Source organism: Arachis hypogaea, chromosome 15 (genome assembly GCF_003086295.3).
Source record: "Arachis hypogaea cultivar Tifrunner chromosome 15, arahy.Tifrunner.gnm2.J5K5, whole genome shotgun sequence".
NCBI lineage: Eukaryota > Viridiplantae > Streptophyta > Magnoliopsida > Fabales > Fabaceae > Arachis > Arachis hypogaea.
The window spans coordinates 149,784,360-149,796,540 of NC_092050.1; the positions used below are offsets into that span (position 1 = coordinate 149,784,360).

The 12,181-nt window shown below is 33.7% G+C and overlaps 2 protein-coding genes across 2 annotated transcripts; one reads left to right on the forward strand and one right to left on the reverse strand.

Annotated features, from left to right (window-relative positions):
* Nucleotides 1–5,505: 5,505 nt before the first annotated feature.
* Nucleotides 5,506–9,123, forward strand: LOC112751270 (proteasome subunit beta type-7-A). The gene is made up of 8 exons (XM_025800353.2): nucleotides 5,506–5,838; nucleotides 6,310–6,451; nucleotides 6,893–6,989; nucleotides 7,070–7,139; nucleotides 7,240–7,344; nucleotides 8,054–8,152; nucleotides 8,253–8,340; nucleotides 8,837–9,123. The coding sequence occupies exons 1-8, from the start codon at nucleotides 5,695–5,697 to the stop codon at nucleotides 8,911–8,913; spliced, it is 822 nt and encodes a 273-aa protein (XP_025656138.1). The 5' UTR covers nucleotides 5,506–5,694; the 3' UTR covers nucleotides 8,914–9,123.
* Nucleotides 9,124–9,214: 91 nt separating this feature from the next.
* On the reverse strand, nucleotides 9,215–11,796 carry LOC112751269 (senescence/dehydration-associated protein At4g35985, chloroplastic). Its single transcript, XM_025800352.3, has 6 exons — nucleotides 11,153–11,796; nucleotides 10,712–11,062; nucleotides 10,335–10,450; nucleotides 10,080–10,246; nucleotides 9,879–9,963; nucleotides 9,215–9,623 (listed from the first exon to the last, which is right to left on the reverse strand). Exons 1-6 carry the CDS (start codon nucleotides 11,402–11,404, stop codon nucleotides 9,449–9,451), a joined length of 1,146 nt encoding a protein of 381 aa, XP_025656137.1. The 5' UTR covers nucleotides 11,405–11,796; the 3' UTR covers nucleotides 9,215–9,448.
* Between the last annotated feature and the right edge of the window lie 385 nt (nucleotides 11,797–12,181).

A 12,181-nucleotide genomic window follows, 5' to 3' on the forward strand; every position in this document is an offset into this window, starting at 1 on the left:
TCTTAAATACTTTGGGTGTATTTTTCGTAATCCTTTGGGTGTATTTCTGTAATCCTTTTGAAGATAATGGAATTTCAGAAATACACCCAAACGATTACAGAAGTACACTCAAAATGATTACAGAAATACACCCAAACGGTTACAGGAATTTACCCAAACGATTATAGAAATACACCCAAAGGATTACAGAAAATACACCCAAAGGATTTAAAGAAATACACCCAAAATTTGTTAAAATACATCTTATGCATAATTCAGAACTCTTTCTCTTTCTCCTCCTCATCTTCTACTGCTTCTTCTTCTTCAAAAACGATTTCACCATGAAAAATTGAAAAAAAAAAGAAGATAAAACAGAGAGAAAGAACGTAAATGAAGAAGAAGAGGAAGACGATGAAGAAGAACGTGCAGAAACGAAAGAAAAGGAGAAGAAGAAGAGTAAGAGGAAGAAGAACGTGCAGCAAGAAGAAGAAGAAGAAGGAGAAAGAGAAGACAAGAAACGAAAGAAAAGAAGAAGGAGAAGACGAAGAGGAAGAAGAATGGTTCGAAGCGTGTTTTGAGCGTTAGTTTTAATTGAACTTGTAAGGCTTACAAGCCTTAATCGCTTGTATGCCAAGAATTACTCTTAAACCCTTAAACCCAAATAAAATAGTATCTAAAGCCCAAAATATAATATATCTAAAATCCAAAAAGATAATTATCTAAGGAACAAAAGATAATATCCGGTTTTATTCTCATTTAATTCCAAATCAAAAGTAATAATGACTTATTCAATTTAACATTTATAACAATAAATGAGATCATCATTATATAAGTCATTTAATTTAAAATAACATAATTTGTGATTATAATTAATATATGTATTGCCCACAAATAAGTTAGGAAATTAAATAATTTCCTAACATAACCATTTACTTTTAAGTTGTTGCCTTTATTTTGTTTGGTTTTTGGTCCATAAAAAAATTATTATGTATGTTTGAAATTTTTATAGAAATTTGTAAACGTCTTGTATTGGTCTCGTTTAAAAGTTTTATGTCATAGGGGATTATATTTATTTATCTTTTTCAATTAAAAAAATTGATTAAGAAAACTCATTTCATCAATGATATAACTAAAAAAAAATTATTTTCATTGGTTTTTTTAAATAAATATTTTTTTAAATACTTGTCAAAGATGCCAATTCAAATTTTCAATTTAATCTAGTTAAAGATGAAAAAACACAAAAAAAAAAAAATAAGAATTCAAAAGATAAGAAAAAGAGAGAGGAGAGAAGAAAGAATATTAGAATGAATAGAAGATAAAAGACACAGAGAAGGAAGAAAAAAAGAAAGAAAGAAAGAAGATAAGAAACAGAATGAGGAAGAGATGATAGAAGATGATAAGTGATAAACAAAGAACATGAGATGATTTTTATTATATTTCTCTTTTTTTTTTGACATTATCATGAAATTTACCCATTATTTGTAGAAGTACATCTACCCTGCATGTCCGCTATTTCTTTTTGTTCATCCTCTCCATGTCTTATTCGTTAAGATATGTACAAATGATGATCATTCAATGTCTTTTTTATTATTTTTTTATACTTTTTTTTTCATCTTTCAATTATTCAATTTGTCTAACATTTTTAGTAAGTTGAGCCAAGTCATGATATTGTTGATTATACAAGATTCTTTCTAATCCATTTGTAGCCATTTCGATTTCAGAATCTAATGGGAGTAAAGCATCTATTTCTCATACAAGTGAATCAAAATTAAACTCATTTGATTTTCATAATATCAGTGTTGTGGTAGCTTGTTGAATAGGTTCTTAAAATTGTTATCTTGTTTTTTATGTGATTTTTTGTGGTGTTATGAATTCTGTGACATGGGAGCCACTGTTATACATATATCGGTTTTTCTATTAAAGATTTAAAAAATTCTCGAGAGAGAAAAAGGGCTTATTTCACAAAGCAATTGTGTTGACCGATGACCATAAGTTTCTTACTTTTACTATTTGATTATGAGGCAGTTGAGTAAATGTTAGTTGTTTTTAATGTCATTTTGATAAGAAATTGATTTGTTCTAAGAACTTATTATTGGTTTTTGGTTATCTCATCAACTACTTCCATTATAGAAAATTTTCAGTCTTAGATAGAAACAATGATATGGTATAAATAGATGGTTAATGATAGCAGGACAAGGAGGCAATAACATTAGTTCAATGAACTGTTAAAGTTAAAATTGTAAAAAAAATTAAGGAGAAATATTGATACACAAATTTCACTCATTAATCATTTAAATTTCAAATCAATAACATACTTCATATTTTAATTTGGTTCTCTTCCGAACAATATTATTTGCTAGTTTGAAGGCTGCCTTAGTTTTATAATTCTGCTTTGATGCCTAAAATATCATAAAGGATTGCAAAAGCTTGATGTTGGTCATCCAAGTTTAGAATTTATAATGTAATGCGAATTTGGCTACATCATGATTTTTTATTCTTTTTGTACTACTTTTATGGTTTCTCCAGAAGATGCTGTGAATGAAGACGCAAATTCATCTAGTCTCAGCAAGCAAGGTTGCGAAAACCGGATCGGTCATTAAACCGGTCAAGTAACTGGTTCAATAGTTCAATGGTTAACCGGGGTCGAACCGTGGTTGAACCGGTTTAATTAAAAGGCTAGAAATTTGGTTTTAGAAGAGTGATCTTAACAATAGATAGTCTCAACGCATACAAGTTGTCTCTCAAATGTTGATACAGAACATCATCAAAACAAGTCTTAAGACACAAAATGCAAAAAAAAAAAAAAAGTTCTTCTTTCCAAGCTTACGTAGGGATGCCCTTGAGCTCTAACATTTCCTCCAAAAGCAACCAAATCCAAGATTCAACACTGCAGACTTCAAAAACCACCACAAACACTCAGATACAATGAGAATTGCTCTGAAATTACAAAAAACGCATGCTTCTAACGCTTCTTCCAGATCAAGATTCCACAAAACTCATGCTAGCTCAGCTCCAAATCCCTAGGATTCCAATTTTCACAACAGTAAGAAAGAAAAGATTTCTCATACTGACAACAGCAGGAATTCAAAAATTGAACTCTGCATTAAAAAAAATAAACAAGCAGATGAGCAGAAACCAATACCTGGCAGACAGATCAATGGAGTAGTGGGTGAATGAGAAGGAGAGGTAGATCTCAGATCTGGCCGCCGTGATAACGCTGGATCTCAGATCTGGGGAGCTGTAAACTTGCTGGCTACTGCTACTAATTGAGAGTTAGAGTCGAGGAGTTTACCGCCAACGACATTTAAGAAGCATGCAGGGACACTCGCCGCGGAGAACGGAGAGGCGAGCAGAGAGGCGATTTTGGCAGCGAGCCGGCGACAGAGACGAAGAGGCGAGACGACAAGATGACCGACGTGCGACGGTAAAGTGGGCGACGCCAGCGACGGCGATGTTCCACGATGAGGAGAAGAGGGTGAGTCGGTGAGAAGTAGCTGTTGGTGGGGGGTTGCTCGTCCGAGTTCTCTGATTGGGGTTAGGTTGTGTGAATTGTGAAAGTGAAGGGAGAGGGAGGCAGGGAGCCTTCTGCACTGACCGTATGGATTTTCTTTTTTTTTTTTTTGTCTGCGTAAAAAATGACGCCGTTTTAAGCAACCATAAAAAACCTGAACCTTTAAAAACCCGGTCGGTTTGCCCGGTTCATCGGTTAACCACCGATTTGATCGATTTTTTCACCAGTTTTTTTAGAACGGTTTTAAGTGTCAACTGGATCGGTCAGGTGACCGATTTTCGGTTGAATCAGCTGGTCCGATCCGGTTTTCAGAACCATGTCAGCAAGTTTATTGTCAAAAATCAGCAAAATTGTTAGCAACTATGAAAGTTTTGATACTGAAATTTCAAAAGAGTGTTAGTAAAATAATTTTTAACGGAACAAAAACATACGATGCTGTGATACTTGGTTGTTTTAGTTAGCATGAAAATTTAGAACCTAGAGGAAATTAAAAGTGGTGAAACCTTCATCAATGGAAGGACAAAATCACATTTTTGTTATGGTTATATGTTTGATCTATATAACAATGGAATAGGCTTGTAAAAGCAGAAAGATTTCATATTGCAGAATGCATGGCTGATAAAAATTGTTGCTCAACATCATCTATTTCTCGTTGTCGTAATTCCTTTCCCTTGTTTATTACTTAATTCAAATGGAAGTGACTATGACTCTATTATGTATACTCTATTGTCTATTAATTATATAAAATAAATATTTCAAAGAGTTAGAAGGTTAATTATGTCATTTAGAATAATCAAATAAACACCATTAAACAACAAAATTACAAATTATTACCAACAAAAAGTCTTTTAAGCTAGTTTGAAAACATTTACAAATAAAAAAATATTTACATATTCAACATTATATAGTCGACAAATAATCTAAATCCTATAATTATATTATATGTGAACAACCTAACTTAATCTAGGTATTAATAGATTGAATAATAATATTCTTATACATAAACCATAATACAACATTAAAATTGTTCAAATAAAATAACAAAATTAAATGAAAAAATCACTAACCTCAGTCTAATATTAAATATTCTAATGTGTCATCTCTTATTCAATTTGTTGATATCCACTAAACACACCATAAAGGGGTCCTATTACATAGAATAATCTTAAAAAAAAAATCCAAAATTTTCTCAAACTTAAAACATTTTTATCCTTTTTCGGTTTTAATCTAGTTTGCAGCTTATATACAAAGGCATTCTTTATATATCTCGTTGATATTTTTTTGGGTTTTTAGATTTTTTAGGGGTGAAAAGTTCATTGGGTAAATGGTTAGGGACCGAAAATGACATTTATTCTATTTTTTTTATTAGAGATAAAGAGACTCGAACTCGCAACTTCTAAATGAATATTGGAAGACTATGTCATTTGAACTATAGTTCATTGACATATCTCATTGATACTTACCACGAGGAAAAAACTAAATTTTAATCTTATTTACAAATAAAATATATTTAAAATTTTTAACACATATCTCTTTAAAAAAGAGATTTATTTCTTGAAAAAATGATAAATATGTCCTTAACCTTTTGATCTGCGGACATTTAAGTTCTCAAGGATTTGAAAATATATTTAAGTCACTAACCTTTTTAAAACTTAGACATATCGATTCCTCGTATTTACTTAGATCTATCAGACCCAACAGAAAAATTAAACGTGACTTTCGTTGTACTGAACCTGATTGATACGGATGCACATATAAAAGAGTTTTTAAAATGGAATAAATTAGACCCAGAGATGTGTCCAAATTTTAAAAAGGTCAGATAGTTAAATATTCACAAACCAAATTTTAAATCCTTAAAGATTTAAATATCCACAAACCAAAAAAATTAGGGATCGATTTATCATTTTCTCTTATTTCTTTTCATGTCAGGGTGTATAGAAATTAGAAAGCAGTGTAATGCGGGATAGAATCGTAAATATCACTATATATATATATATATATAGTTGAAAAAAAAAAAATTAAAAAACACATTACTTTAACCCCTTGTGCACACAACACACCCTCAGTTCCTCATATAAGCGTATCTCTAACCCGCTGTGCACACTTTCTAAAGCCTCTGCCTCTGTGATTCACCGTTCGCCTTCGACTCCTCTACGCCGGAGATCTTCTTTACTCCCTATTGTCGTTGCTTCTCCAATTAGGACATGGCTAAGACGTCCGTCGATCTTCCTCCGAAGGGGGGTTTCAGTTTCGATCTCTGCAGAAGGAATGATATGCTTCAGAAGAAGGGTCTTAAGCCTCAGTCTTTTCTAAAGACAGGAACTACCATAGTCGGTTTGATTTTCCAGGTGCCTTCTCATTTTTTTAAGTAGTCTTTTCATCTGTCCCTTAATTACTGTTATGTATTGTTTATTCGTGTTATTCTAGTTGGGGTTATTGGTCCATCACAATTCATAAGTAGGGTATTTAGCAGAGATTTAGAAAAAAAAAATTGATTGCTTTCAACTCACGTTTGGAATTTTTCTCTTCATATCATTTCATGGACTCGTTCGTAGATGTGTAGAAACCTGTTAGTATGCTCAATGGTTCGTTTAGGTCAAACCTGTTGAGACTATAAGAATGTAAAGTACTATAGTCAAGATTTATGGACTTAAGAGTCTGTGCTTGAATTGTTTATGATAGAGGATGGGATACGATATATCTTGAATTGTGTGATTCATCCCATTTAGTGAGAAAAGACTTGGTTTTTTCATTGTGAATTTCTATTTGTATAGCCTATTCTAATGTTGAAGTTCTCCACACAAATAAATTTGAACCAGGATGGTGTCATTCTTGGAGCAGATACAAGGGCCACTGAGGGACCCATAGTTGCTGATAAAAACTGTGAGAAAATTCATTATATGGCACCAAACATATATTGCTGTGGAGCAGGCACTGCTGCTGATACAGAGGCTGTAACTGGTATTTCATATTTGCTAAAACTGAATATTTCTCTTCTTTTTGTTACACCTGCATTTTTGGGCACATTTTAGTTGCAAGCACATGGTTTGGGGACTTTGATAAGTTCGGGTAAAGGATTGATATTAGACATGATGAATCACACCTACAAGCTTCGGATCTTGTTACAACTGTTATTTCATGCATCATGAATTCATTACTTTTTTTTGGGTAAAAACGTTCATTACTATTTTAACAGCTTGGTTTTTCAATTGTGAACCACAACACCTGATGCAGCCATAATAATTTGCTAAACCTGCATTAGCCGTATCAGGCTGCCATTGTGGTCCACAATTTTATAGCCATTTCAATGTCAAAATTCAATCCATGTTATATTGTCTTTGTTTAGGTTTTGTTATGAATATCTTAGAACAACTCAGAATGAGATATTTGTTCTTGTGCTAGACATGGTTAGTTCACAGCTGCAATTGCATCGTTACCATACTGGTCGAGAATCAAGAGTTGTTACAGCACTGACCCTTCTAAAGAGACATCTTTTCAAGTTGAGTTTTGGATATTCTCTCAAGTTAACTTGCTCTCTGCATTAAACTCTTGTTCTTACTGACTGAACTTTTTGTCCAGTTACCAAGGTCATGTCTCAGCTGCATTAGTGCTTGGTGGGGTTGATGTCACTGGACCACATTTGCACACGGTTAGTTTGTTGCTAAAAGTTTTTATCTTCAATACTGAACTTTCTTTTTTAAATGGATATATGGTGTGATATTTCATGACTTCTGCTATATGGTTTTCAGATATATCCACATGGATCAACTGACACGCTCCCATTTGCGACAATGGGTTCTGGTTCCCTTGCTGCAATGTCAGTATTTGAGTCTAAATTCAAGGAGGGCTTAACTGTAAGTGACCATGTTAAGGCTTTGAAATTTGTGACAAAAGGCAGCTTTACAACTTATTAACACATCTGCATTTGGTTATATTCTGATATGGAATTCTATTTATTTATAACTGGGCGTGGTTTGTTTTTCCATGACAAACTGAAACATTCATGAGATTTGAAGACCTGAACTGTTAATATCTTGAATATGAGAAAACCCAAACCTGTTTGAAGAATGAAGAACTGAAGTGAACTGTTTATTATCCTCCAACTCTAGCTGTCATGGCCTCAGAAGCCCTCAGACTTCTCATTAGTCTTCGGCTCCAAAAAAAAAAAGTTGTTTGGACTATGTTTGCTAATCTGTTCCACTAAGAAGAGCACTCAGTTACGAAGCTTACGTGGAAGATTTTTGCTATTTGTTTTTATTTCCATAGACCTTGGCAGCCTTCGCTAGTTTCCTGGACCAACCAGCCTCAGTGTTACTACCCATGCAAAATTTTTTTAGGATTCTATTATCACAGAAAATAGTTTCAAGTAATTAGTGTATTACAGGGTGAGGTATCCCTGCCCCTTCTTTTTTTATTGTTCATATACCATATCCAAAGAAACCTAGCTTCAGATACAATGAAGTTTTTACCCATAATTGTGGTTTTTAACTCTGCTAAAAATTTCATCAAATTTATGTTGCAATTTGCAAAGCTTTTAATTTAGTGAGCATTTTCATGTTACAGAGGGACGAAGGAATAAAGATAGTATGTGAGGCAATACTTGCTGGTGTATTTAATGACTTGGGAAGTGGAAGTAATGTTGATGTTTGTGTAATAACCAAGGTAAAGCATCTTGATAATCTGCCATGAGTTGGTCTTTTTAGGGGAAATCTTCTTCTTTTTCCTTCTTCTTAAGTGCAAATTCTTATTTTATGCTGCACAGGGGAAGAAGGAGTATCTTAGGAACCACATGCAGCCAAATCCTCGAACTTATGTTAATCCAAAGGGCTTTACCTTCTCGAAAAAGACTGGTTAGTAGCAAACTTTACTAATTTATTCCTACAATAGAGAGCACCTAAATAATATTTTGTTTGCTGCCAGACTCTATATCTTGCAAACAAGTAATTGACCGGTTTATATTCGCATTGCTTAATATATCACAATTTTGCAAATTTGGTAACAAATCTTTTTGGTACAAATCAAGAACCACTTGGGCGTTTGCTGGTTTTCCTGGAGGGCCTTGATTTGTCCTTCATACTGCAAACCCTTCTTTTCCTTTTTTCCCTCCTAAAATCAACTAAGAAACACACCTTAAGTGATTTGGGACAATACCCTTGCATGACAGTGTTTTAAATTATCAAGTAAAGTAAAATTCTTGCTGAGGTGTTTGAGCAGATACACTTGGATTGATAATCAGTGATTCAAAATGCTTCTTCTATGTGTTTCTACTTTCTATGAACCATGAGTTTATCCAATGTGATATTGATGATACATTATATCTGATTAGAATATTTATATCTGGTACAGAGGTTCTTGCAACAACGATTACCCCCCTGAAGGAGAAGGTGGAAGTGATTGAAGCAGGAGATGCCATGGAAGAGTAGTATCATTTACTAAAATTAAATGTCACTCTGGATTGGTCTGGAACTTAGACTAACAGAATGTTTTTCATATTTTATATCTCTACTTTTTTCGCGTTACTTTGACTTTGTATTTTCCCAACATTATTTTCATCATACTTCATCATTTGAAACAGTTGGGTTGAATGGTGAACGCACGTCTATTAAACAATGAATTTGATTAGCCGATGCAAATGTGTGTGTGCTAAGATTAGCTATTTGGAACATAAAATTTGTTAACGACTTAATCATTATTAAATAATGATCGAGGTTAGGGGTAATGACATAGTAAGCAAGCAGTTCCTTTTTTTTTTTCTCTTTTTTTAAAAAAAGTGAATACAGGTATTATTTTTACTTCAATAATACTTTTAGATAATATTTCTTGCAAGTTCTATCAAACAATGAATTTCTCCTTCATCAAATTGATTCTTGCAAAGCTTAGGGCTAATCAATACTTATATGTACAAGTAAAAAGATTATGCATTAACCGTCCCCAAACACAAAAGAGGATAGTTGGATTTTAGTATCTAACACTTGGATTAGTCTTGGCAGCATTCCTCAGTGCTCCTTTTGTGGCTGCTGATGAAGCTGGATTAATGGCCTTCCGAATCTTAGCCACATTCCAAGCAGTGTTAGCAGCATGTCCTGCAGTTGCAAACACATGCTCTGTAGCCTCACCTGCTTCTTCTCCATACCTGTTTATCCATGGATCCCACATCAAGTTATATGTGTATTTCTTGATAAGTAAGCAAGGAATATTTCTTAAATATTTTATTGCTTTAGTATATGCTAGGTAGTTTTTTATAATGATTTGAAACTTTTATGAATGTCTATTGATTTAGAGTTAACAAATTAAATCCATAATAACATTGGTGTAAACACAAATAAGGAACTAAATTAAAATCTTAGTGTTCACTTATTAACCACTGTAATAGTGGGATGGCTTTTACCTATTGGAAACCATTCTGGTTGCAGCTTGGGAGGTGGCAGAAAGAGTCTGTTTTTCAGCAGCTTCAGCTGCTTCAAAAACTTTGTCTGCAACATTACAAGAAACCATAAATCAAATTGATGCTACTTATTCTTACAAATAAGAATGATGCTACTATGTTATAGATAGTCTTAAAGGTAAAGTAATGTTTTATATTACTTACTGACTGCATCAAGGGAGGCCAACAAAACTTCTCCAGGAAGCATCCTGAGAAACGCTTGTCCAGGTTGCGATTTGATGACTGGTGCCATCACTGATCCACTCATTATTCCAACTCCATCAAGCACTGATTTGCTTAATTTTTCTGTCATATTCGACAGTTTTCTCACCCTATATTATTGCAAAGCAAAGGTAATATAATTAATTAGTCTCCTCACCATCTATGTTGTGTAAATGTTGAATGTAATGTTTTGAATACCGCTTAAGGTTTTCATTCATCTTCCCATTCTTTGTTCCATCATCAGACTTGATGCTCATGCCACCATTTCTCTTATCTCCACCACTGCTTAGGATGCTTTCTCCTCCTTTGTGGACCTGATTTTCAAGAAAATTATATCTACAAAATTAATGGCATATAAACTAAGTTTTTCTTTCTAGCAAGAAGAAACAAGTGTCTAGGGAGCAACTGTAGATTGGCTAGCTACAGTTCATAGTCCATGTTATCAATTTACAGTCTCAATATTGTAAGAACAAGAAATGTTATTCGAACATCTAAGAAGGGATGTTAATCAGACATCCAACACGATTCAAGGGCGAAAACAAAAAATTTTATAGCAACTAATAATATTTGTAAACCTGGTTGGTGTAAGCATTACTGCACATGAAGATACCCTTAACAATCTGACCAGTCCCTCCAGCAATTGCCTTGGCAAGAAAGTGATTGTAATCTTCAACTTTTGGAGCAAACTCCTTCCAATCAAGATCACCATTCTTCTCCTTACTCCATTTCAATCCAGAAAAGCAAGAGTGCTCCTTCAAAAAAGAATCCAGGGACTCCATACTCCCAAGGCACTGCTCCGGAAATGTTACGCCATAGCTGAGGGGCTCACCACCATCTTTCACAGGCAAGGTGAATAGGTAATGAAGTGCATCCATCTTCACCACCGGCTCGTCTTTCGTCAAAGGCCACTGAAGTTCATTTCCAACCTATATTGCACAAATACAAGTATTGAACAATCTTATGAACGTATTGTGGTTGTTTTAGTACTTCTGTCGAAATTTAGGCACAGAGCTTACTCTTATGATGGTGGCTAGAGACACACTATCATCCATGATTTTGATGATCATAAACTGGCCTTGAGCCAGCTCAAGAGCTTCTCCTTCATCCATCAGATGAACCCTGCATACTGGGATCTGCATCAAGATTTCATGTGTAAGGCCTTTGGTTTTAGGCCTTGATGAGAATTGTTCAGAATAACCTGAAGGAGTCATGGAGGTTTCTCTGGAATAAGGTTCTGGTTCATAAGATTTTGAGCCATTGCAACCCATCTTTGATTTTTGTGCTTTGTGTTTGTGTTTCTTGGTCACTTTCTTGGGACCAATTTTGGAATGTTAATGGAGATAAGAAGCATAAGGACAAGTTCTTATTGTTGCTGATATTGGATTCTTTTGTTCATTGCTTTATTCTGTTCTTGAAAGAATAATTTGGTGTTAAGTTAATGTGGCTTTGAGTGGAATATATGAGGAAAAAAAAAAGAATATTGAGCATGTTTGTTGTTGAATAATCTGCAGCAGCATCACAACTTGCACTCCAAGTGTGAAAGCAGATACTTTATTATATATTTATATAACTGCATGATTCTTTTCTCTGCACCATTCTTTTCTCTGCATGATTCTTTTGGTCTATTTGGATGCGAATTCTATCTAAACTGGTAGATTGAATTCCTAGTTCTTCTTTCTTTTCTCTATTTCTCTTCGATGATTGTTGCATAATAGCAACTATATTTTTTTTATCTGGAGAATCTTTTTTTAGTTCATTTTTGAGGAATACTTTACTTCAATTGTAGTAAATGTTAATGATAGATTCTTGTCTTAACTCTTATGGTTATTATTTGGATTTTCTTTTTTCCTTAATAAAATAAAGCAGTTTTCTTGAGATAAAGTACATAATTTAAACAAACCAAAAAAATGGAAACAGCAAAACATTAGAACTTTCTATTTTCTAAAGTCTATATATCAGATTCCTGCAGAGCTGAATGTATGATCACTTGATCAGATTCACAAATGCAGCAAAACTAAACAGGAAAAATGTATAACAGTTCTGAA